The sequence below is a fragment of the Phocoena phocoena genome, chromosome 2 (genome assembly GCF_963924675.1).
Source record: "Phocoena phocoena chromosome 2, mPhoPho1.1, whole genome shotgun sequence".
In the NCBI taxonomy this organism is placed as follows: domain Eukaryota; kingdom Metazoa; phylum Chordata; class Mammalia; order Artiodactyla; family Phocoenidae; genus Phocoena; species Phocoena phocoena.
The window spans coordinates 153,920,530-153,948,456 of NC_089220.1; the positions used below are offsets into that span (position 1 = coordinate 153,920,530).

The following is a 27,927-nucleotide window of genomic DNA, read 5'->3' on the forward strand; positions in this document are numbered from 1 at the left end:
AGGCCACAGCAGTGAGAGGCCCACGTATCGCAAAAAAAAAAAAAAAAAAAAAAAAAAAAAAAGAATATCTATATCTGAATCACTTTGCTGTACCTGAAACTAATACAACATTGTACATCAACTATACTTCAATTTAAAAAAAGAAAGGAAAAAAAAAAACAGGAAAAGAAAAAGAACAGGTAGAGCCTGAAAGCCTGAGCACTGGCCTGAAGTTACGCCCTCATGATACAGTGAAGAATGTTATGGGGAAGAGCTTCAGGGTGGGGTAGACCCGGCTTGACTCCAAACTTTTCTACATATAACTTTGTATATTTCAGGGCACTTACATCACCTTCCTGTCCCTCACCTTCTCATCTACAAAATAGGGATAACCATGTCTATTTCAATGGATTGTTGGAGGATGAAATGAACAAATGTATGGAAAACCCTTAGTGTGCTGGGTACCTGCTGGTCACTCAGGGGCTGTAGCTACTACCTTGAAAAATGCCAGTTACATTTAATAATTTATGCTCTGGTGGGTTTTTCAGCAAAAATCACTACCCTGCTACATGCCAGGTACCATGCTAGGTGCTGGGACTGTGTACTCTAATGATCAGAACCAAGATGGTTCCCAAACCCGTGGAGCTTACAGACCATTTGTCTATAAGGTTACACACAGAATGTCCAAATAGCGCGTGGAAGCCCAATTTTGCACAGAGAAGAGGAAAGTGAGGTTCTGGAGCACGAAGTAAGCGAGTTAAGGAAGCACAAATGAAATTCAGATGCGAGCTCTCCAATTCACAAGCTCACATTTCCCCTCATTTTAGTTTGGCAATTACAGATAAGCAACACTGCGCTTGTTCTTTGCCCTTGAAAACTGTTGACTACATTAAACAGAGAAAGGAAGACAACCTCCCAAAGCCACATGGGAGTCTAGGACTGGCAGAGAATGGCACCGATTATGGGGAAAAGTCTGCGGAAAGTTATGGCATGAAAGACATCTGTTAACTCATGTATTAGCCACTGCTTGGTCGCCAAAGCGGGTCCCTTATCCAAGCTCCTTAATATGAGGGCAAAAGTAGTAGATCCAATTATATAGCTTAGGGCAAAGAAAGAGAAGAACATGCAGACCCTTGTCAAAGAAGACTGTATTTAATAGACACCTACTATCCTCAGTGTTCCCACGTATGTTTGTTTGTGCCAATCCCTTAAGCAGGTAACCAGACAGAGTAAAAAAGGTCTAACCCGCTCACGGTTTTTGTTCCTCTTCAGATCCCCGTCTCACTAAGAAGTTTCACAAACTCAAGCTGGGAGGCAGAAATCTCGCCTGACCCAACACCAGAGCCATCTCAGTATATTTTTCAGCAAGAGCAGGTGGAGAGAGAACAGAGCTGAGCCCTGAGCCAGCAGCTGCAGGAGACGCTGAAGCTGCCCCCAGGCTGGTTAAGTCCCGGCATCCAGGCTCACATTCCTACCAGGATGTGAGGATCAGAATGAGAAAATGCCAAACGCACACAGTTTTGGGCGCTCTCCAGGTACTGACAGACCCTTGACTAAGAATACATTTTAAGGTGAAATGACCTTTCCAATTCCTTATAGATCAGTTGTTTAAGTACTTACTCAATACCAACTATATGGCCAACGTGGTGATAAATACAGTGAAGTATCTTGGGCCCTTCAAAGATGCGGGAGCCAAGAACATCCAGGACGAGAGTGAATGCGTGATTCTTCACAGCACAAGAGTGGACCCGAGACACATGGCTAATGTGGCCAAGCCTGCTGACATATCACCAAAGCCCTGTGTTTGGGGGTAATCTCCCTCTTCACCAGGGGACACAATACTGTGTACCAGACGCTACAAAGAGCCGGTTAAGCTGTTCACTCAGGGCTGTGGCCTTCAAGGAGATGAGAGCTGCTAAAACAGTCAGCGGTTTTCAAAACCACTCAAGGCAGCCACAGGCTTTAGAAATTGCCTGGAGGCTTCTGACATGTGTTTGGCTGCTCTAGGGTGGTGCTCCTGGAAAGCGGCCACACTGCGGCTCAGAAGCCTGCAGAGTGCATGCCAGACGTTCAGTGCCTTGCAAGGAATGGGATTCCCTATCCAGGAATGAAGGAAGAGGGGAGACTAACAAACAGAGTGACATCTATCATCACACTGCACTTGGTAAGGAAATCCCTCCCTCTAGATGCAGCCTTCTCAACCGAGTCCTGAAATGTAAAGGCATTGACCGTGTTGCCATCTGCACATCTGTCACTTCACATGGGAATGCTGTCTCATCACCCCGTTACTTTCACTGAGACCTCACAGCATCTTGGTTTGATTTGTGGCCTTCAGGGTCAGACCTGGCTTTGAAGCCTGGCCCTGCCATTTACTAGCTGTGTAATCTACCTTTGCAAAGCCTCAGTTTCTCCATCAGTAAAATGGGGATGACAACCAAATCGTTATAAAGATTAAATACTCATTAATTAAATAATTCATGTAATTGCCTTAGCATATTGAAAATGCTTCATGCTCCATTTTTAAGAAGTGCCTGAATTATGTTATCATTAAAAGTAAGTCTAGGAGTCCCTTGTTCAGTTCATTGATTTTGTCTGCACAATTTGGGGCCGGATTTATCTTTCTGGGGGTTATTTGGTAAGAAGGTTATTGATAGTTCTCCTATAAGAAGTGGGAGAAGACCCATGTGCACTGGAATGGACTGGGCTTGAGGTTAAATCCTGAAGTGACTCAGGTTCCTGAAGATGTGAGAGGCTTTCAAGCTGCTGTAGCCTTTGGGTGATGAATGGCCTTCTTGTGACCATGCAGTAGAACTGATCATGCATTTTACCATTTGGGTGTTTCTTAATATTTATTGGGAAATCATTTAAATATTATAATTTTGTTGAGTTCTACAAATGCATACAATAGAAACTGTCATTATAAATAATTTACATTATGAAGATGAAAATCGTATTTCTTTAAACTTGCATTTCTTTAGTTACTAGTACAATTGACTCTTTTTCATAATCTTATTGAATCTTCTTATTTCTTCTCTGTAAATTGTTTCACATCCTTTGCCCATTTTCTTATACAGGATTAATTTCATTGATCTGGAGTAGCTCTTTACATATTAAAGATAAACTCCTTTCCTCCTCATATAGCACTTTATATATTAAAGATAAACCTCTTTTTGCTGCAAAGTTTTCCCCAGTCTTTTGTTCCCTTTTTATTTAAAACAGAAGTTTGAAATTTTTATATAGCTGAAGTTATTGATCTTCTTCCTTTGTAATTACTTTCATTGCTTTTAAGTTTAGAAAGTCTTTCCTTACTTCAAAAGTAGTTAAATGTGCACCTATATTTTCTTACATATTTTGGCATGTGGTTCATTGATTACTTTTAACTGCTTCATTTATTTAGAATTCTTAGTATGGTTTAAAAGTTATAAACTGGTACAGTCTTTCCGGAAAAATGTTTTTGCAATATGAATTTAAAACTACAAATGGGTTGGTGATCCTTGCCCTACTTCTAAAAAAGGTAACGAAAGAAAATGATCAGGCATACAGCCACGGATTTCTACTGAAGACAGTCATTCTGATGCTGCTTATATTAGCAAAAAATGGAAATAACTTCGAAGTCTCTCGTGGTGGTGGAGTAAATATTGTTTAGCTGCACTGTCCAATAATGGTAGCCATCAGCCACATGCGGTATTTAAATTTAAATGTATTAAAATTAAATATTCAGCTCCTCGGTTGCTCAAATGCTCAGTAGCCACATGTGACAAGTGGCTACCATACTGGATAGCAGTGGTACCAAACATCCCCATTCTCACAGAAGTTTCTGTTGAATAGTGCTGCTCTGTGGCCATTAAAATCAGGTTTTGAAAGAATATTTAAAACCATTGGATAATTTATAATATGATGGTAAGTAAAAATATCAAAATATAAAATATTTACTGAATTCAGATTGGTTGCAGCAACTTTAATCATCAGTATCTTCATCAAATGCTGTTTTCTATAGAGGAAACCCAAACCCCGCCCTCACGAAGCTTGTTGTCTTAAAGAAAAGAGAAAAAAAACCCCAGAAAATCTGAAGTGCAATAGGTGCATAGGAATTTAATGAGATACACAGGGAAATGTAGCACATGGCACCTACTCTGTAGCTGTTAACTGACTGGAATTCCAAACGGGAATTATTACACTGGATCATATACAAGGCCTAATGAACACTGTATTCTGTGGCCAACAGTGGTCTCAAAAGAAGCCATGATTATCCTTCTGTCAACATCTATTGATATTATCCACCAAAGGCACAAAAACAACTTAGCAAACAAATGGCATTTAAGAACCTGGAGTACATAAAGCAAAGAACTTTACAGAGTACTTAGTAAATATGGAAAGGTTACAAGGCCTCTGAAACATCAATAAATAATCAACCACAACAAAAGAATGCTTCACTTATATGTGAATAAAACTTTGGAAAATGATGCCCATAAGTAAAACCTACATGCAATTTGTACTCAACCTTCCCACTAAGAACAATTGAAAAGTTAAACAAAATGTATATATTTTTAAATCTTGAAAGTATCAAAGAGTTAATAAAATAGTGAGAAAAATATCTGGGAGAAGATGAAAATTTAAAGAGGTGGGCTCAGCATCTGGGATCACTTTTTAGCTGAAGCATCCAAGAGCTGATGTCCAGAGATCTCCAAGGATAGAAATAAACCAGTTTTTGAAAGGACTGCAATCCAGCTCTGAGCCATCTGGTCTGCCCATAAAAATCTCAAGCCCTGAAAATGGACTAAAATGATCCCAGTTTGTTATTCCCCCAGGAACCTGATAGAAATAACTCAAAACTCTCTAGAGGAATAGATCCTGATCCTAGGCCTCAAACTATTTCTACAAAACATTTTCAATATAATGTCCATCACACAATTGAAGATAACCAGTCACACTGGAGGAAAGATGAGTGGCAATCAAAACAGCTCTTAAGTGGCTCCAGAGTTTGTAATTATCAGATATGTACTTTAAATTGCTATGTGTACTGTGCTTGAGAATATAAAAAAATATTAAAAACTTAGTACATAACATTCTAAAAAGTGAGAGAGCAAATCTGAAAAAGAATCAAATGGAAATTCTAGAACTAAAAAACACAATACCTGAAATAACTCAATGGATGAGTTCAACAGCAGATCAGACCTGAAGGGAGAATTTGTGAACTGGAAGACAGGCTGGAATGAAGCATGGAAAGGCAAAATTTGAAATATACAGAAGACATCATGGGAAACACAGAGAATATGGAGAAAAAAAATCTAACATTGGAATCCCAGGAGGAAAAGTGAATTGAAGCAATTTCATGGATGACAGCTGACGCCTTTCCCATGAATCCCCAAATTCATGAAGCCTTAGGAACTTCAGGGAGAAAAAAATAAGAAGAAATACACACTTAGAACCATCATTTTAAAACTACAGAGAACTAAAGATGAAGAGGAAAATCTTAAAGACAGTTGACCATAAAAGATTACCTTTAGAGGAACGACAGTTTAAATTATTATGGACTTTTCAACAGCAACAATGGAACCCAGGCGACAATGGAATATACCTTCAATGGGCTGAAAGAAAATCACTGCCAACCTAGAACTGACATCCCCAGTAATAATATTCTTAAAGAGGGAGAGGGAAATAAATCATTTCAGACAAGCAAAAACTGAGAAGTCTGTACCAGCAGACTCACCATTAAAAAGATACCAGCGAATGTTCTTCAGGTGCAAAAAAAGGAAAAAAAAAAAAAAAAAAGGAATCCCAGATGGAAGGTCAGAGATGCTGAATGAAGAAAAAGTATTAGAAAGGAAGGAGTCAGCAGGCTGACTGTACAAGAATGTGATGCAGAAGAACCAGGAAAATCTAGCTTACAGGAGAGGTTATCTTCCCCTTATACAAGTTAAAAATTATATTTGGCTATCCTGCAAAAGAAAAGAGTTAAAAAAAAATCCTTGTATCACATTTTTGAATATATTTTTCACTATTTTTGGGTGGGGGGAAATCAGACGTCATGGAGAAAACATCAATATATTATACTGGGAATTCCCTGGCAGTCCAGTGGTTAGGACGCCACACTTCCAATGCCAGGGACCTGGGTTCAGTCCCTGGTTGGGGAACTAAGATCCCACAAGCCGCATGGTAAGGTCTATATATACATATAATACTGCATCTTTTTAAAAATATAAATGGTGAAAGTAACTACAAAGTAATAACAGAAAATGTTTGCAATAATTTATCAGCTACGATCAGGTTCAATTCTATGTGGAGGGAAACCTAGGGGTGGAAACAGGGGGGACAGAGGGTTCCTAAGAGGTTTCAGATACTATTTTACTCATTAGACCATGTATTTATCATTAATTGATAAAAACAGATAATGAATTAAGAAAGAGACCTAATTCTTTGTTGAATGTAGAGATATTCGTTGGTCTGGCAACCAGTACAGAAAAAGTTCTGTTTTCCATTATGTGAGTTGGAAATATACTATAAATGCAAATTTCTGATATTTATGATACAAGAATAGGATAAGGAATAGTCTTTTCCTATGGTTTGTGAAAAAATGTAAATAGTCGTATTTGGGGGATAATTTAATTTTTCAGCACAGACTACAGGTCCCCTTAATGTCCCCCCATCCCTGGAATTCTAAGATTCATCCTAAATACTGTGAGAATATTAGTCCTGAATTACTGAGATACAAGTCCTTGGTTCTAACTACAGGCCAAGGGGGCTGCCAATGATTTTATTCCATTGTTCTCAAAGGACATCACTACTGAAAGGAATTATTCCATCAACAATGGTGCTGTTGAGTGGCCTTCTCGTTGTATTCCCGTCGCATTCACATTATCTACCCTGCCAGTCCCCTTTATTTCAAGGTGTTTCTACAGCCCTCTGCTCTCCTAAAACCCCCAGGCTGAAATGATAATTTATGTCCATGGCTTAACTGAATCAGTTCAGGAAGGTTCCCCACAGGCAGAAACAGCTGAATGGTAAAGCAGACATTTGTCATCAGTTGAATTCTATTCACTGAGAACATCACTGTCCCAGGCAAATGTGAGAGAGGAAAAAACGGGCAGGAAGCACTCACTCACCTGCCGCAGTTTGGTTCCCACCATGGAGGCACTGCTGTCAAGCACAAACACCACATTCTTGGGTAACGGAGGAAGGTCTTTGGGGGCAAAGTAGTGCACAAAATAGCCATTTAGAACCTGGTGGAGGGGAAAGAATGTAAAAATGGTAGTACCCAGATTAGGCAGGAAAACAAACCAAAATGGATAGTCTATGGGATCTCTAATAAAAGTCAAAGGTAGCATGAAACAGAGTCTAGGGCCAGATTCCGTACCCAGAGCAAAAGCATCCATGGTCCTGATTCCTCCAACTAATTGCAAATTAATGAATTAATTTGTTTATTTATTTAAACAGCTTTATGGGAGTATAATTGCTTTACAGTGGTGTGTTTCTGCTTTATAACAAAGTGAATCAGCTATACATACACATTTATCCCCATATCTCCTCCCTCTTATTTCTCCTTCCCACCCTCCCTATCCCACCCCTCTAGGTGGTCACAAAGCACTGAGCTGATCTCCCTGTGCTATGCGGCTGCTGCCCACTAGCTATCTATTCTACACTTGGTAGTGCATATACGTCCATGCCACTCTCTCACCTCGTCCCAGCTTACCCTTCCCACTCCCTGTGTCCTCAAGTCCGTTCTCTACGGCTGTGTCTTTATTCCTCTCCTGTCCCTAGGTTCTTCAGAACCTTATTTTTTTTTTTTTAGATTCCATATATATGGTTAGCATATGGTATTTTTCTCTTTCTGACTTACTTCACTCTGTATGACAGACTCTAGGTCCATCCACCTCACAACAAATAACTCAATTTTGTTTCTTTTTATGGATGAGTAATATTCCATTGTATATATGTGCCACAACTTCTTTATCCATTGATCTGTTGATGGACACTTAGGTTGCTTCCATGTCCTGGTTATTGTAAATAGAGCTGCAGTGAACATTGTGGTACGTGACCCTTTTTGACTTATGGCTTTCTCAGGGTATATGCCCAGTAGTGGGGTTGCTAGGTCTTATGATAGATAGTTCTATTGTTAGCTTTTTAAGAAACCTCCATACTGTTCTCCATAGTGGCTGTATCAATTTACATTCCAAGCAACAGTGCAAGAGGGTTCCCTTTTCTCCACACCCTCTCCAGCATTTGTTGTTTGTAGATTTTTTGACAATGGCCATTCAGACTGGTGTGGGGTGATACCTCATTGTAGTTTTGATTTGCATTTCTCTAATGATTAGTGATGTTGAGCATCCTTTCATGTGTTTGTTGGCAATCTGTATGTCTTCTTTGGAGAAATGTCTATTTAGGTCTTTTGTCCATTTTTGGATTGGGTTGTTTTTTTGATATTAAGCTGCATGAGCTGCTTGTAAATTTTGAAGATTAATCCTTTGTCAGTTGCTTCATTTGCAAATATTTTCTCCCATTCTGAGGGTTTTTTGGTCTTGTTTATGGTTTCCTTTGCTGTGCAAAAGCTTTGAAGTTTCATTAGGTCCCATTTGTTTATTTTTGTTTTTATTTCCACTTCTCTAGGAGGTGGGTCAAAAAGGATCTTGCTGTGATTTATGTTGTAGAGTGTTCTGCGTATGTTTTCCTCTAAGAGTTTTATAGTGTCTGGCCTTACATTTAGGTCTTTAATCCATTTTGAGTTTATTTTTGTGTATGGTGTTAGGGAGTGTTCTAATTTCATTCTTTTACATGTAGCTGTCCAGTTTTCCCAGCACCACTTATTAAAGAGGCTGTCTTTTCTCTATTGTATATTCTTGCCTCCTTTATCAAAGATAAGGTGACCATATGTGTGTGGGTTTATCTCTGGGCTTTCTATCCTGTTCCATTGATCTATACTTCTGTTTTTGTGCCAGTACCATACTGTCTTGATTACTGTAGCTTTGTAGTACAGTCTGAAGTCAGGGAGCCTGATTCCTCCAGCTCTGTTTTTCTTTCTCAAGATTGCATTGGCTATTCGGGGTCTTTTGTGTTTCCATACAAATTGTGAAATTTTTTGTTCTAGTTCAGTGAAAAATGCCATTGGTAGTTTGATAGCGATTGCATTGTATCTGCAGATTGCTTTGGGTAGTATAGTCATTTTCACAATGTTGATTCTTCCCATCCAAGAACATGGTATAGCTCTCCATCTGTTTGTATCATCTTTAATTTGTTTCATCAGTGTCTTATAGTTTTCTGCATACAGGTCTTTTGTCTCCTTAGGTAGGTTTATTCCTAGGTATTTTATTCTTTTTGTTCCACTGGTAAATGGGAGTGTTTCCTTAATTTCACTTTCAGATTTTTCATCATTAGTGTATAGGAATGCAAGAGATTTCTGTGCATTAATTTTGCATCCTGCTACTTGACCAAATTCATGGATTAGCTCTAGTAGTTTTCTGGTAGCATCTTTAAGATTCTCTATGTATAGTATCATGCCATCTGCAAACAGTTACAGCTTTACTTCTTTTCCAATTTGGATTCCTTTCATTTCTTTTTCTTCTCTGATTGCTGTGGCTAAAACTTCCAAAACTATGTTGAATAATAGTGGTGAGAGTGGACAACCTTGTCTTATTCCTGATCTTAGAGGAAATGGTTTCAGTTTTTCACCATTGAGAACAATGTTGGCTGTGGGTTTGTCATATATGGCGTTCATTATGTTGAGGTAAGTTCTCTCTATACCCATTTTCTGGAGAGTTTTTATCATAAATGGGTGTTGAATTTTGTTGAAAGCTTTCTCTGCATCTATTGAATGACCATATGGTTTTTCTCCTTCAATTTGTTAACATGGTGTATCACCTTGATTGATTTGCGTATATTGAAGAATCCTTGCATTCCTGGGATAAACCCCACTTGATCATGCTGTATGATCCTTTTATTTTATTTATTTATTTATTTTGTGGTACGCGGGCCTCTCACTGTCTTGGCCTCTCCCGTTGCAGAGCATAGGCTCCAGGCGCACAGGCCCAGCGGCCATGGCCCATGGGCCCAGCCGCTCCACGGCATGTGGGATCTTCCCAGACCGAGGCATGAACCCGTGTCCCCTGCATCGGCAGGTGGACTCTCAACCACTGCGCCACCAGGGAAGCCCGTATGATCCTTTTAACGTGCTGTTGGATTCTGTTTGCTAGTATTCTGTTGAGGATTTTTGCATCTATGTTCATCAGTGATATTGGTCTGTAGTTTTCTTTCTTTGTGACATCTTTGACTCATTGCTAATTTAATCTGTATAAAGTCATTCCTTAAAAGTATATCGACTACACTGACTAAATCAATTTAAATTATCCATCCCTTCTTGACCCTTGTCACTTGAGAATCCTGCTCCCTTCATTATCTGGTTTTTCCTAACCACCTTTCATGTTAAGACATAAAGACTGCTTACATTCTGGATGCACATTAATACATTTTGATATTCCCGCCCTGTCTTTGGAGCAACATAACCTAAGAAAAAGGAGCCATGGGCCAGTCTCTCTAAATTAAAATTGAAGACGAACTAAGTTCTAACTTCATCTAAAACACCACAGGGAAAATTAGATTATAGGTTTCATTTGCCTCCAGATTACTGAAGCAGGAAACAGATAACCACAGCCTCCAGCAAGGGAACACTGCTGGTCTTCTTGGAGACATATTTGGGGTTAAAACAGATTTCCTAAGAATTGGTAGTTGTCTCTCCCTTAGGTAAGTATTGAAATCCCTAGTTCTAGGTGTTAACTAAGAGTATCAAGCAACTAACATGAAACAACAACAACGAACCCATTACCTGGATGTCCCCAATGCTCTGTTCCCTATTAACATCATATCTAATGATGAAATCTCCCAAAATGCCATTCTGGGCAATCTTGGCTTGTTGGACCACAGTAGGTTTAAAAACGACTTTGGCAAAAGTTTCGTTTTGGTTGATAACAGTAGAAGGAGGTGGCCCAGAATCATCTGTAAGCAAGATATAAAGATAATTAATAACTGAATACATAAATTTTTCCTGAAAAGAAACAAGATCTATTTTGCATGGACACAAAGTGTTAGACTTTATTTCAGTGCAGGTTTATGTTTCATATGAACTCCCAAAACTTTGTACAGATAACGTATCACGATGCACCAGGTATGTTAGCATATATTTCACTTCTATGCCTCCTTTTAAATCTTTTAAGAATTTTTAAAATACGCAAAAGTAGACAGAACAGTAAAATGAACTCCCATGTACCCATCACCTGACTTTAACAGTTATCAACCTTTTACCAATCTTCTGCGTCTGTTTTTATGTATCCTCTCACAATTGTTTCCTAGAATTTTAAAACAAATCTGAGCCATCATACTTCATCCATGAATACTTCAGTATATATCTCTAACTACAAGAACACTTTTTAGTGTAACCACAAAACCACTGGCACAAGTAACAAAATTAATGCTCAGTGCTTAATTATCAACCTATACTCAGTTTGTATTTAAATTTTCCTGAGTCTCTAGAACCTATCTGGGAACAGTTGCTTTGTTTGAATCAGGATCATAACAAAGTCCCCACATCACATTTGGTTTATGTTTCTTAAATCTCTTTTAATCCACTAGTGTCCCCCCTCTTCACCTTTTTTCTAATGCTACACATAAGTGTTGTAAAACACTGGTTATTTGTCCTACGGAGTTTCTTACATTCTGTATTTTGTGATTGTTTACTTGTCCTGTCTTTTAACTTGCTCTTCTGAAGCCCTGGTCCCCAATTCTGGGTTGAATGTAGCATCTGGGGGAGTAGAAAACATACCAATGCCCGGGCCAAGAGCTCATTTAATTGGTCTGCGACACAGCCGAGGCATCAGGATGTTTAAATTCCCCGTGGGAGTCTAATGCTCAGTTAAGATTGAGAATCACAGCTCAGTCCCCTGTAGTTCCTGTGTTCTGGTGGGTAGAGCTAGAGACAGGCTACACTCAGCTTCAGTGACATGGACAAGAACGCTTCTTGGTGATGCTAAGTCCCTACTACTTTATCACATCAGAAAGTACACAATATCCAGTTGGCTACTTTTAGTTGCAGTAAGATTCATGGTGGGTTCTGATCACCCACGATAAAGTTCCTCATCAGTCTTTCCCTTAATAGTTTTATCAATCACTGATGATGTCTGCCTGTTCGCTATTTCATTAGAGTCGCAGAAGGCTGCTTTCTAATTCTGTCATTCCTTCCATATGGAATTCTTCAGTAAGGAACACTCTTCCTCCATCAATCATTTGGTTGCTCTAACGTACTGTTTGTCCAGAAAACTTATGACTCTTTAAAGAAAAAATTTCCCAAAGCTTTCCCCAGCATGAAACTTAGGATATAAATTAGAATTCCAGAAAGAGGATAAATGGATTTTATGTGATTTAAGAAAAATTAGTAATGACAAAGAGCATCTCGTTTCACTCCTAACCTTCATTCCTTCCGTAGGACACACTACAGAGAATTATTTCGTGGACTACCCACCTTTGTAAATCCATACACCATGTCTATATACCGAATAAAAGAAACCCAAATTTTTGAGATCTGCATGCATCATGAAGAATATGAAAACAAAATGAGGAATTCGTAAACATCAGTATGTGGACTTTTTATCTGAATAAATCAAAAGCCGGAATCAAAGCCCGGATTAAAACTGCTGCACAGCATCTGATTCTCTTTTAAAATCTATTTAAGTTGATACCATGGAGTAAGCTGACCAGCAATTTTCCATCCCTAATTAGCAAAATAAAAAAGGAAATGAGGTATAATTTGTCCATGGTAATTTGTGTTTAAGAATAAACTTCTTGGGCTTCCCTGGTGGCGCAGTGGTTGAGAGTCCGCCTGCCGATGCAGGGGACACGGGTTCGTGCCCCGGTCTGGGAAGATCCCACATGCCGCGGAGCGGCTGGGCCCGTGAGCCATGGCTGCTGAGCCTGCGTGTCCGGAGCCTGTGCTCCACAACGGGAGAGGCCACAACAGTGAGAGGCCCGCGTACCGAAAAAAAAAAAAAAAAGAATAAACTTCTTTCTGTTAATGGCTTATTAGACAAAAGTCAAAGGAAGCTTAGACATTTCCTTCAACAGAACTGACAATTATTATTTAGAGACCATTTAGGTGTAACCTTAACAGGAACCAGCAGGCAGAACTGACTCTTCTATTATTTGTACTTATCAAGGGCAGGGATTTCAGGAGTGACCAGAGAGCTAGCAAACAGAAAGCCTGTTCTTACAGAAAGTCAATTGTATGCAAGAGAACATACTTCCAACAGATCTGCTCATCTGAAGAAGGAGCTGTGAAAATCTCAAAGGCATGCTGACAAGTGCCAGCCTGTGTTTCCTGGAGTCGATCTTTCATTGTCATTACTGGCAAAGCCCCAAGAGTGAGAGGTATGATAATACATAAGCTAAGAACTCAGGATCACAAATGAGTCAGAAGGACCTGCATTTGATACTGGGTCTGCCTCTCATCATCTCTGAGGCTCTGGGCAGGTTATTGAGCCCTGGTTATCTCATCTATAAGATGGATGAATGGTCTACCAAACACACTATTGAAATGGTTGTGATGTGATGTACCTAGCACCATTCTGATTCATGGTGGGCAGTCACGCTAGCTAACATTATCATCAACCACAAAGGGGTACAAAAAATAGAAGGGCCAGTGAATTCTAAAACACAACGTGTCAAACTTGGGATACTTCTTGCAACGAAGAGGAAAGAACTACTGCTATTCGCAACACGGTTGAATCTGAGAGTCATTTTGAGTGAAAACATAAGATACAAAAGAAAGTATTCACTCTGTTTCCATTTACACAAAACTCAAGAGCAGGCATAACTCACTCATGGCAATTGAAGGAGCCTAGCGGTTCCCTTGGGGGGTGAATACTGACTGGGAAAGAGGATAAGGGGACCTTTTGGGGTGCTGAAAATACGTCTTGACCTGAAGGTAACTGGTTGGGTATATACATAGGTAAAAATTCATTAAATTCCACACATAAGACTTATACACTTTATTCTGGGCATAGCCCAATTTTTAAAAAAAATTAAACTCATTGAAAGCTGTATAGTCCAATAGATGGAACAAACAATCCCTGGGATGGAACACAGTATTATTTGCCAAATGAACCTCTATCTTAGGGTAAGTCTGTTTGTGTAGGCATTTATATGGGGATTAGGTGTATTCATTGTAGTTCCAGCTGGCAGAATGAGGACCAGGGACAGAGTTACGAGGAAGCACTTTCGCGCAGCATCTCTAAGCTCTAAGAAAGATGTCCTGTTGGCAGAAGCAGCTTTCACGACTCATCTCACTAGAAGTGTTCCAGCGAACGCTGGATGGGCTCATCACCTGCAGGGGTGATGCAGACCAGCTCTACCACGTAGTTTTGGGCCAGCAGCATCAGTATCACCTGGGAACTTGCTAGAAACACAAATTCTTGGGTTCATCCCAGAAACTCTGAGTCAGAAACCCTGGAGGTGTGACCCAGGAATCTGTACTTTCACAATCCTTCCAGGTGATTCTGGTTCCTGCACAAAGACAGTGGTCATGTGCCTTTGATATATGTAATTGGGCGCCACTAGATTCTCTCTAACCTTAAAATTCTACATGAATGAGATTTGACTCTCTTTACACTGTCAGGACATACCTACTATTTCATGTTTCAAGTCTCTCTCATTGAAATGGTCTTTACAATTACCCTGAATTAATACCATTCATGGTTGAATGAAAGTACTGAGGATTAAAAAGTATAATTTCTCTCTTCATAATTAATTGACTAGGCTCTTTGATATAAGCCATGAGAAAGGATAGTGTATTATTATTTTTGTTTCCTACTGACCTCTGATGTTTGCTAGTGCATGATGAAAATTCATGAGATTCTTCTAAATAGGCTTATTTTATGTGCCCAAAGAGTGGGCTGATTCCCAGTTGGGTTATTCACCAAGAAGCCCGGTTCCTGAGATTGACCTCCACCCACTAAGTACCAGACAGTCAATGTGACCCAAGGAATTTTCCACTACCTATCAAAAAAAAAAGAGGTCTGCTGGGAAAAATTCCAGAGTAGTATCTCTAGAAAATAAAATCCTCTTTTTATTAGAGAAGGAAAAAATCTTAATAAAAAATTTATTAGAGAATGAAAAAAATCAATGAGATTAGTATAGGCTGCCCACAGTTACTGACCAAAATCTCAAAGCAGAATAGTACTATTTAGCTTTTCCTGACTGTGAATTGGGGCTCATCCTGGTGACCGCCACAAAATCGTAAGTACAATGAGCTAATTTAGTAGCAGGGCCCTCAGCAATCACGGGATGTGTCCTAAACATAATGAAGAGTGCAAGGCAACAGGTTGGGAGCAGACCAAGAGTGAGAATCTGACCTACTTTTCTAATGAGAAACCACATATTTTTTCCTCCTATTGGTTTGCCTTCCTTCGTGCCCACTTGGTCAGGGATAGCAGTGAACTTCGGTGATTGCTCTGAATTGAAGGATACTGTGTCTTCTCATGTCATCCCCCTGTTTTAATCCAAGCATCAGTGGTCTTGTGTAAGATGACCTTCGGGGGCACAAGACTGCCTCTAGAGCATCCTTGAGAAGATTCACCGACTGCTCTTTTCCCACCCACCGTTCCCTGCTTCTCAGGTCACTAGCATCCCCACGATGCCCTCTTCCTGTCCTAAAGCCCCATATTTTCGAACAAGAAGATACGTGTTATTTTAGAACCCACATAATACCGAAGGAAGTGGGCTCTAGAGTTTGGGGGAGACTCAAAATGACAGACTTAATATATCTGAGCCTCAGTTCCACATCTTTTAAATCCACATCATAGAATCACAGTCAGAATTAAGTGACATCATATATAAAAGCAAGTGAGGATGGCACATGGTAGATGCTCAATACATAATAGCCCCAGCCTCTCCCCCTTCAGAAGTACCTTCTTATTCTTTTTGTCTAGGATGAAAGGCAACTCATGAGGGAAAAAAAACTCTTTGGTCACACAGTTTACATTTTCCCGTAACAGGTTTCTCTACACCACTAAGAGCTTAGTAAAAACAAATAATCATTATTTAGAGGAAAAAATGCACATCATAATGAACATTCTTAACAGGGAATTCAAGAATGTTGATACAGAGAATGATCTTTATAAAGTATAATGGAATTAGTAGCTTCCCAAGAGCTCCCTGAAATTATATACAGAATTTGGCATGAAAGTGTACATGTAGGGACTTCCCTGGTGGCGCAGCGGTTAAGACTCCATGCTCCCAATGCAGGGGGCCCAGGTTCGATCCCTAGTCAGGGAACTACATCTCACATGCATGCCACAACTAAGAGTTCGCATGCCACAACTAAGGAGCCCACCTGTCGCAACTAAGACCCAGCACAACCAAATAAATAAATAAAATAAATATTTTTTTCAAAAAAGAAAGTGTACATGTGTATTTTTTTCTGGAGAGATGTCTGTAGCTTTCACCAGATTCTCCAAGGAGCCCCCATAAAGTTAAGAGCCATGCATACAAGTGCCATTAAATATTCCTATTTTTCCCACTGATTCTATCTTGTAATGATAAGGCACGTCATCTATTTTGCATAAAGCATGAAGAGAACAGGGATGTTATTCACAAATAAACACTCCCCTCCTAGACAACCACCTGGGGGAAAAGGGAAGCTGACTGGTATGTACAGTGTCTAAAGGTGAAAAGATTTAGGAGCAAAGAACCACAGTCAAAGTCATCAGCTGAAAGCTACACCTCTTTGGATCAACTGATGGGGGATTTCCTGGCCTCTGTTTCCTGTGGGCCTTGGGTTTGCCAACTGTCGGAGAAAAACAGCCAACACCTGGTGATTTTATAAAAGGATTTCCAAACAAACACTGTCTACTCATTTCCCCTTGGAAAAGAGGCTAAACTGTCTATACTTGCTTATGTAACCGTCTCACCTGGGCTCCAGTGGGGAGATTTCTTCAATAAAGGGCAAGTCAAAAACATATGAATAATTGGCCAACTACCCTTCAATGGTCACGATAAAGACAACATTCAAGCAAACTGGCAGAGCATTAAAAGAAAAAGTGATGGGGATGTAATTATGGCATGGCGATTATGGTTAATAATACTGTGTTGCATATTTAAGAGGTGCTAAGGGAGCTGACCTTAAAAGTTCTCATCATAAGGAAAACAATTCTGTAACCACGTATGGTGAGGAACGTCGCTAGGTTTATCGTGGTCATCATTTTGCATTAGATACAAAGAAATCATTTTGTTGTACACCTGAAACTAACATAATGTATGTCAACTGTACCTATATTGGATAGGTCTCGGGGAAAAACAAAGTGGTAAAGTTGAGGCAATGAAGACGGAAAAGAATTTAAATACCATCGTAAGTCCCCTATTACATGCGGTTTTCTTATTGGAACGGGGCTTTCTCCTCTGTATTGATAGCTGGTATTTTAAATCCTTTTGGAAAATAGCATCATATAGTTATGACAACATATAGCATAGAATGATAATGCAAAGTTACAGCTGAAGGCGTTCAAATGCAACTCCATCACTGTATAGGTAAGCGGTGTTTGCCCAGATTTCTTAGCCAATTAGCTTACTACTTCACTCCTCACTCAAAGCTCTTTCTTTCCCCAAAACGATACATTACTGAGTCTCAGGTTTCCCTGTTTGAATGACTTGCCCAGAGAAACTATGCATGAAAACAAGTACAGCTACCTCATACATTCTAAATGCAGATAACCCCTAAAAACATGAATTACCCCTTCCTGATACCATTTTGTGTCCACTGATGACCTCCAACATTAGCTGCTCTAAGTGCTTGAAACTGGACCAAATGAAGGCCCAGCAAAAGCAGTGCTAGGACAGCAAAGGAATATAAGACTAAGAGGTTTCTGGTAAATTCTTCTACGTTGTCCTCTGGCACTCAGGCAGAACATGGCCCAATCACTGAGAAAACCTGGGTGGCATTTTATAGATGCATCCTTACAGAGGGTGTCCTTATACTACTATTCAAAACTGCCAATTCTTCTTACCCATTAGGATGGCTACTACCAAATAAAACACACACACACACACACAAAAAGAAACAAAAAAAACCCACCAGAAAATAGCAAATGTTGTCAAGGGTGTGGAAAAACTGGAACCCCTGTGCACTGTTGGTGGGAATATAAAATGGTATAACGCTGCAGAAAATGGTACGGTGGTTCCTCAAAAACTTAAAAGTAGAACTGCCATATGATCCAGCAATTCCACTCTGGGGCATATACCCAATAGAAGTGAAAGCAGGATCTCAAAGACCCTACATGCCATGTTCACAGCAATACTATTCACAATAGCCAAGAAGGGGAAGCAACCCAAGTGTCCTTCTACAGATAAATGGATGAACAAAATGTGGTTTATAAGCACAATGGAATACCAGTCAGCCATGAAAAGGAAGGAAACCCTGTTGTGTGCCACAGTATGGAGGAACCCTGAAGACATGATGCTAAGTAAAATAAATCGGTCACGAAAAGACAAATACTGTATGATTCTACTTATACGAGGTCCCTAGAGTTGTTCAACTCATAGAGACAGAAAGTAGAATGGTGGTTGCCAAGGTCTGGGGCAGTGGAAGAAGGGAGAGTTGTTAAATGGATATAGAGGTGCAGTTTGGGAAGATGAAGACATTCTGGAGGTTTTGAATAAACACAACACTACTGAACTGTACACTGCAGAACGACTAGGATGGTCAATTTAATGTTATATGCTTTTTACCACAATTTAAAACTTTTGTTAATTTTTAAGTGAACTTATTTACAAAACAGAAATAGACTCACAGACATAGAAAACAAACTTACGGTTACCAAAGGGGAAAGGCGGGGAGGGATAAATTAGGAGTTTGGGGTTAATACACACACACTACTATATATAAAATAGATAAACAACAAGGACCTACTGTATAGCACAGGGAACTATACTCAATATTCTGCAATAACCTATAAGGGAAAAGAATCTGATAGAGAAAAAATATATATATATTTATGTATAACAATCACTGTGCTGTACACGTGAAACTAACACGACATTGTAAATCAACTACACTTCAATTACAAAAAAAACTTGTATTGATTTTTCAAAACTGCCCACTCTAAGCTCTTCAAGGGCAGTGACAACGCCTTGGACATCTGCAGGTGCCAGGCATTCAGCACAGGACGTGGTGAGGACTCAAGGTAAGCTTGCGGAACATTTAACGTGGACACGACTCAGCACATTGGCACATACTCGGGCAGATGAATGGAAGGGCCCTTCAAGAGGGTCATCTTGAAAGTGTGCTGGTGGGTGTGGCAGATGCTCTAGTTGATACATGTCACCTGCATCCACCTCTGGGTGCAGCCACACTTGCGGTGGACAGTGCCATTCACCCGGACAACACCCCACCTCGCACAGCAAACTAAGACAGCAGGAGAAAGGAAGAAACAGAGTGAGGCCTCCCAGAGAAGAGCAGGATGGTCACCAGTACCAAGTGAAAGAGAGAAGGCTACCCTCCCTGGTGTCTCGGAGCCACCCTGCTCAGAGCCAGTGCCGACCCAACTAGAGCCAACATTCAAACAGACAAGTAACATGGGTCCTCCTATCAGCATTAAAAACAGAACAAAAAAAAAAACAAATCCAACTATGGAGCCAAATGATTCATACCTCAATAATTTCTGCACTGAACAATGCTGGAAACCCTCACATAACAACCAGATTGCTTCCTGGCAAATGTACAGAGGCCAAGAGGGGCCATGCCCTTCCAGCTGCAGACTGGAGACTGGATCCAGGGGAAAGACACACAGCAGTGGGGAACCGGAGCTGGGGGTGAACCATTAGTCACAATGCAGCCTTTAATAGGGCAGAGCACCAGATTTAGCAAATAAAAAGACAGGATGTCCGGTTACATTTGAATTTCAGATAAACCAAGAATGATTTTTTTAGGATAAGTATGTCTCAGATACTGCACAGGATATACTGTTTATCTGAAATTCAAGTGTAACGGAGCATCCTGTCTTTTATCTGGCAATTCTGGAAAAGGGAGGGATCTAGATTCTTGTAACCAGTCTTCTGGAACCAAATTCTGTCTCCTAATCCCTCCTTCACAACAGAATAAGAGCTACACCCAAGAGCTGACAAAATTGACCAACTTAAGCCAGGAATGTATTGAAAATCCAATAGCATCTTCACTGCCGACAGTTATTTATTCCTAAATTCTTCTAACAAATATTTATTGAGCACCCATTCTATGCCAGGCACCACACTAGGTGCCTTGATTACAATCCTGAGAGCCTTCACAGCAAAAGGCAGAGTCATGAGGTTACCAGACCAAGCAAAGAAAAAGAGAAATAAGATTTTTAAACAGATTCAACCAACCCTTCATTGTGCATCTATGGATACGCAGGACACAGGCTAGTCTCTGATCAAAAGTGACTTGAGGGCTTCCCTGGTGGCGCAGCGGTTGAGAGTCTGCCTGCCGATGCAGGGGACGCAGGTTCGTGCCCGGTCCGGGAGGATCCCACATGCCGCGGAGCAGCTGGGCCCGTGAGCCACGGCCGCTGAGCCTGTGCGTCCGGAGCCTGTGCTCCGCAACGGGAGAGGCCACAACAGTGAGAGGCCCGCGTACCACAAAAAAAAAAAAAAAAAATGCAGCTGTCTGAAAATAGAGACAGATGGTAGATTGGTGGTTGCCTGGGGCTGAGGTGGGAACAGGGAGTGACTGCAAGTAGGCACAAATATCTTTTCGGGGTGATAGGAATGTTCTAAACTTGGATTGTGCTGACGTTGCATAACTCTGCAAAGGTACTAAAAATCACTGAATTATAGACTTAAAATGAGAAAATTTTATGCTATGCAAACTAAGCTTCAATAAAAACTGCTTTTTCAAAAAGCAAAGAATATAAGCGATAAACAATGAAAGTCACAGAACCGTATCTGTTTAGTGGTAGAGAAACTTTTCAACATTGTTCTTTAGCTTTACAAATAAATAAGCATGTTAAAAAGCGCTCATAAAAAATCTGTTTCTCATAGAAATTCAAATAATATCAAACCCCAAAAATACAGCTACCCAGGCCTCACCCAGATAAATTCTAATTCACGTGTTTGAGGTAGGACCCAGTCATCTGTGTTTTTTTTTTTTTTAACCTCTCCTGTGACTGTAGGGTATAGCCAGGTTTGAGCATCACTGATGTAAAGCAAAAGGGGATAAAACAGGCAAGGTACCTTATTTCTTATTTTGTTTATCTCATTTTATGTTACTCCTAGCCATCAGGGATCTGATCATAAATGAAAGTTTTATGCCCCCCTCCAGTTTTTTTTTTTTAATCATGGAAAGGGCAGTAATTTTGGTGCCATAGGGCCATAAGAAGTTTGAGATTTTAACCTAGAGAGTGAAATAACCAGCTTTAAACATAGATGGAATATCTATCCTGGTGTATGACTTGAGAAGATCACACATCTAGGGATGTTCCAGGAAAGTCTTAATTTCAAATACTCTGCTCCACTGAGCTCACAAATCATAAAAATATTTTAGAGGACAGTTACTGGAGGAGAAGGGAGCAGGGTGACGGATGAGAGAGGGAGTCTGGTCTTGTACCGAATACCAATTTGTATCCTTTTAGAGTTTGAACCACGCACGTGAGTTAACTATTTTAATAATCCAGAAAGTATAATGCTTTGGCTTCCAAAGTACATCTCACTGAATTGGCTTTCACATTGAGAAAAAGCCCATTCGTTTACGGTTCAATAGCCGTGGGTCCAATCCCCATACATCGGACAAGTAAACTGAGGCAAAGGTAGGTTCCACTGCTTTTAGCCTTTCCCTTTCTTTTTACATAACTAGGGAGAGACTCGGAATTTGAACTCACACCCTCAGTATTTTACAAAAGCTCCCAGAGAGGGCTGTTCTAGAGGTTGAAGGAGATAATCTTGTGTGCAAGGGCCGAGTCTAGTAGCTAGCACACAGTCATCTTTATCTAGAATTGCTTCCGTAAAGATGTCACTGGGTCCAGTGGTCAGAGAAGTCCAGAAGTCTGACCTCTTAAGGACAGCCAGATCTATCAGAGGCATGTGCTGGCTCCGGTCCACATTCACACGATCACAGCCAACGTCCTGGTCTAAGTGCTATTCTAGCTGCACCTCTATCCTGGATGCTTTCTGGAAACACGCAACAGCGTCCAGACAAAATCACAACATCCTATGCCTCTGGCTCCTGGGGCCGCCGTTTTGCAGGAAGAGGAACAGCTGAGCTCTGGACGGGAATGAGGGGCAAAAGGGCCCCGGTCCACTGCACCTGGCCTGGGTAATGGCCTGTGAGACCTCTCACTCTGGAAGGCAAAATATCTACTCTGGTGCAAAGAGCCAGGAAAACAATTTTCTTAAAAATAAACAGATTCCCAAGAGACCAACGGTCTGGAAAAATTCCTCTGAGATTCCCACAGGCCCTGCAGATAAGCAGTAACAGGATTAACAACAGGATTCAGACCTGTCCCCTCCAAGCATAACCCACACACCACAACGCGGACACCTCTGAAGAGTCACAGTGGTTCTGAACCTGGCAAGACACACATCCATTTCATTCCTACAACAGGACGACCATACTTCCCACGTGGGAAAGTTTCCCACTAAATTGTGATTAGGGAGAAATGAAATTTTAAAATGTTCTTTCTTATTAGATTAGGTGTGTATTTTTCTTTTTTTTCCTTTTTTTTCTTCCTTTTCTTCTCTACTTTGCAGACACCTCATTAGCTATCTACTCTTTAAAATGCATCCTGTTTAATACTGTAAGGAGACAAAGGTTAATCAGACAAAGACCTGCTTCACAATCACTTATGATCTAATAGGGGAGATAAGATTCGCAGAGAAAAAAAGTAAATAGAAGGGGATAATACTAATTATGATGATTAAGCTCTTACTCGGCACCACATGTACACAAATGCTTCCCAATGACCCTAAGAGACAGTTACTATCCCTGTTTACAGATGCGTAGGCTGAGTCTCACACAGCCCAGGTCAGCGTTCATAAGTGATTGAAAATCCATTAACCATACACACAGTGACCTAGATGACCTAAGAATGGTGTCATGTATCTCATGCCATTTCTGAATGCCAGGTCCCTTGATGATATCTGTAACTTTTTGACAAGATCTGGATGGACTGCCAGCCCACTGTCTGGAGTCAACTTATAATAGACCTGAATCCACACTCCAGTCTTTGAGGGTGAACGACTTCTCACGTCCAGAGTCACTCACTGAACTGCGTGCTGGGGGCAGAACGCGTATGTTCCGTACTGTTTACTCTCCCACGTACCAGCTCCGGCTCTCGACTGTTTTTGCATCATGTAAGATAACGACATTCTGTTATTCCTCGTGTCAAGTTATTTCTCTCCTCTCCTTCCAACCTCATCCCTCAATATTCTTGTACAAGAAGCCTTCTTGGGAGACTCTGGACCCTCCTTGCAGTCACAGGGGTTGAATTCAGATTCTGCACACTCCACGATCACTTAGCACTCAGCACTTCCCTGATCTCAGTGTCACAGATATCCGAAATCTTGTCATTCTAACCCTGGTGAATTTGGGGGCACATCTATGCTGTCACCAATTTGACATAAAGCCTTACTGATATATCTAGGATAAGGCACAATGCAAGTGAATATTTAATATAAACTATTAGTGGAAATTAATATAGTGGTTAAAATTAGATTAGACTGAATTTTTCATTATCATTTCAACAGAGTGCTATTCAAAAAATTAAAATTTGAGAAAAAAGCAAATTGAGCAATCTTATTAATGAAGAAAATGCCCGTGTCTTAAGTCAAACTGGCAGTACATATTTTTAATTATTTAAATTTAGAAAGACATAGCACATTATTTAGATGTTTACGTTAATGTCAAAAGTTTGCTTTAAAAACAGAGTATGGAAAAATAAAATAAAATAATTAAAAAAAGAGTACTAGAAAATGACCACGTACTCCCTTACCCCTAGTATAAAATGATTATTTTATATAACTTCCTGGTCTTTTGTCAGCTTCACAGTTAACATATTTAACATTAAAGTGTATGTACAACTGTGTCTCTTTTTTCTCTATCACGTGCTGAATTGTTTTTGTAACCCTATTTTACTAATCACGTCTGTGTGGTTGAATACTTAGGATGAAGGAATGTTTTTGCTACTACAAATATTATCAAACGGGTTTGTACATGTAACAGTACCGATATTTTAGATGTCTCACCGAGGTTAGATTCCCAGGAGTGATACGACAGTGTCAAATGATTTGAACATTTAAATCTCCTGATAGAGCCTGGCTTAAAAAAAAAAATGTACAGGGCACTGTCTTTGTTTTGCTGCTGTCCTTCAGATTCCCCCTCCTCTTGGGGCCCGTGCTGCAGGGGTGCCATCTGGTTTAATGCCAGCGCCCAGCTTGGAGTCAGTACACGACACCTGAGTGCATCCGGCCAGCACCGCTCACCTTGCCCCCGCCCGCTGCCCTGGCGACGGCTGTTCTGGAGTCCCAGCACCTCCAGCGCCGTGATGCCCGACCTCTCCAGAATGGTCACCTCCACCGTCAGCCGCCCCACCAGCTGCTGGGGCCGTACGCTGACCACGTGCTCGTACTTCCCCAGCCGCCGCTGCAGGAGCTCCTCGTAACTCAGGAGGAAGGCAGCCTTGTCCTTGCTGGGAAGCACCACGGAGGCTCTGAAGGTCTCCGTCCCCTTCTCCCTGGAAGAAAGAGAAAAGGGAACAGGGGATCGGAGAAAGCCAGGTTCCCTCGAGTCCCCCAGGGCCCCGGCCAAACTCTCTCAGCGAGAGGCCTTAGCGTGGACCACAATGTTTCCCCATCATCAAGCCACCAGCCACTGCAGCTGCCCCCATGATGCATCCTGAGGGGATTCAGGAAGAAGAAAACCAGGAGACTGGCCCTAGATAGTTAAGATGCATATCTAAGGAATAATTTCAATGAGCCCAGACTCTTGCATCTTCCTGTACACAGAAGCACTGAATTCATCAACTCGAGATGTCTGTTGTTTTTCAGTGTGTGTGATTAGCAGTAATCTTTTGATGTGTGACTACCTTTTTTTTTTTCCCAGCAAAAACTCCTCTATATCCTGGCTCCTGTTTGGAACAGTCCCTCAGAGCTGAGAAGCTGTCGCCCAGTCATTAGTTTTCAGTAATGCCTCCAATAAAACATAATTCTTGATTTTTAGGTTGTGCATATTTTTTCAGTTGACATTAGAAAGAAAAACTAGAATTCAGTTTTGGGACGAGTAGCAAAGGCCTGCACTAGAGGAAGGTCACACAGGTTCAAGGAATTCTGAAGAGCAGAGAACTCAAAGACTACTGAACTCTCCGACCTCTCCTTGTGTCAGACCCGAGGGAGCAAAGGGGAGGGGGACTGACACAGCTGACCTCCAGGAAGAACAGATTCCTGCTGTGATCCAACTAAACGGAACTGTGGCTTGCCTGGTTCTGCACAATTTATGAAGTGTAAGAAAAGATAATCCTCATAAAGCCCACACCTTTTCCTCTAGATCCTAAGGTCGTTTTTCTTCAAAGGGAACAGATGACTTTTTTTCAAATGGGCTGGTAGAGAGGGAAATTGATTATTCTCAGTACACTAGGTGGTTCTCTAGTTAATGTTATCTACGGAGTCATTAAAAGTGAATTGATTTATTGGTGTTCAGTGTTTAGATTCAGTTTATAGACAAAGAATACAAATACCACGACAGATCAGAATTTTAACGGTGATAGCTCTGATGATGCAAAAGTAAATCATTAAGTAGGAAGAGATGAGTGCTGGAAATGGAAATGAAAAGGTAGGATGACGAGAAGGAGAGAGAATATTATCACTGAAGATAACAGGGCTCGTCTAAGATGGTATAACTCTGCTTAAATTAACTGAAGAAGAAAAAGATAATAATACAAAAAAATGGAATGCAGAGAGAAAGTGGGAGTATTGTAAACATGCTAAATCCTCTTTCTTCACAGCACAGAATCAACAGATAATATCTGATTTTTATCACGAAATTTTTAAAAAGCAAAACTATCATAATATTTAGAGTGAGGGAGGTAACTACCAGAAAACTACAGAAATATCAGAAGTGGATGTTTCTAGAAAGTGAGAACTGGGGAATGGGAGCGATAAAATATTCCTTTTCATCATAAACCCTTAGCTACTATATTGTTAACCAGGTATATATCTGCATTTTTTTAAGATTTTTTTTTGATGTGGACCATTTTCAAAGTCTTTATTGAATTTGTTACAGCATTGTTTCCGGTTTATGCTTTGATGTTTTGGCCCTGAGGCATGTGGGATCTTAGCTTCCTGACCAGGGATCGAACCCACATCCCCTGCACTGGAAGGTGAAGTCTTAACAGCTGGACGGCCAGGGAAGTCCCTAACCAGGTATATTTAATTATTTATTATGATGATAAAAAATGAAAAGATAAACCTTTGAAGAAAAGGGTGAGAACAAGATGGGTAGGCAGGGCAGAAAATTTGACACTTGGCTAAAGTGGACTTTTAATTCCTTAATTCAATGGTACTTACCCACTGACTTCTGTGGTTTTATTCCTTTTCTCTTTTACCTTATCACCATTTTTCTTTTCTTTCTCTGTAATTTCTCCCTGATACACCTTGTCTCCAATAAGCCTGAAACACAAGACAGCCGCGTTGCCAGCTTGCCTTCCAAGACAAACTCAAACATGGATCTCATAACCATGACAACCCTAGAAAATATTTTTATTTGCCTCTTGGATGTGCAGAAAGAATGCATTCCAGGCCAGGGCACTCCCCTTGTATCATTCATCCCATTCTAGGGCAATTTTCAACAGGTCTAAATGGGAAGATCCAAGCCAGGGGGCCTCTGATTCTCCAGGAGGAAATCAGAAGACCTGCTCAAATTTCCAAGAAGATTCACCAACTTGAACCTTGCCCAGACCTAAAATTAAACCCACACACCTAATTCGCATCTCTTTACCTCTTAGTTCAGGAGAAAAGAAGAAAGATATTCTATCTGGTACATCAAAGGTTTCATGGTGTCTCGTCCTTCAGATCTCAACTTCAACACTGACTCCTCTGATCCACCTCCCCAACTAAACAAGCTGCCTCAATCCTACTTGCCATCTCCACAGCATTTGCTACTGTCTGAAGTTATCTCATTTATTCATCTGTTTGCTTATTTATTGTTTCTCCCCAGTGGAATTTCTGGAGCAGAGCAACATTGTCTTTTTTCATAGAAGTAGACCAATCACCTTGAAGCGCGCCTGGCCCAGGGTGGGTACCCATTTGTTGGAGGGAAAGAAAGAGGAAATGAAGGTGGGGGGACGAAAGGAGGGAGGAAAGAAGAGAGTAATGGGATAAAAGAAGAGGTAATAAAAAGGAGGAAGGGGGAGAGGGAGAGACAGAAGGAAGAAGGGAGAGGAAGGGCGGGGAGGGAATCAACCTTCTTTCCCACGAACTGTCCACTGGACTGAGAATTTATAAATTCTCACGGCCAAAGACTGTGGTCCTCACAGCATCTCAGGCTCCCCTTGACCCTCCCGCCTAGAAATCTTCAACCCAGGGTCTCTGACCAGGGTGTCACCTACATAGTGAAGTTAGTGATGAAAGCTGCGGCTGGAATCTGCATCTGAAACGTGATTTCCTGGTCCTCAGATGCTCTGTTCAGTAACCTGCAGGCAACCGTAGTGAAGGCGTAACGGGAAATGATGGTGGACTTCACTGAGAATTCTGTCATCAAGGGTTTGGTTTTCTGTTGGAATCAAAACACAAGGTATGCTGTGCACCTGGAACTCTCACAACATTGTAAATCGACCATACTTCAATGAAAATTTTTAAAAAACAGTATTTTCAATGGCACATGATTCAACCATTTGGGGGTAGGTGTGGGTTTTTTTTTTTTCCGTAAGAGAAATCATCTTCAGTTTGGGAGCCCTTGAC

The 27,927-nt window shown here is 40.7% G+C and overlaps 1 protein-coding gene across 1 annotated transcript in view; it reads right to left on the minus strand.

The window, feature by feature from the left end:
• The window catches only part of ITIH5 (inter-alpha-trypsin inhibitor heavy chain 5), a 73,706-nt gene that overhangs the window by 26,231 nt on the left and 19,548 nt on the right, over positions 1 to 27,927 (minus strand). Inside the window, exons 3-7 of the mRNA XM_065871823.1 lie at positions 27,576 to 27,739; positions 26,536 to 26,637; positions 24,457 to 24,707; positions 10,793 to 10,962; positions 7,083 to 7,199 (exon numbers count right to left, since the gene is read on the minus strand). Coding sequence (XP_065727895.1) covers positions 7,083 to 7,199; positions 10,793 to 10,962; positions 24,457 to 24,707; positions 26,536 to 26,637; positions 27,576 to 27,739 — 804 coding nt within the window. The remainder of the gene's footprint in view (positions 1 to 7,082; positions 7,200 to 10,792; positions 10,963 to 24,456; positions 24,708 to 26,535; positions 26,638 to 27,575; positions 27,740 to 27,927) is intronic.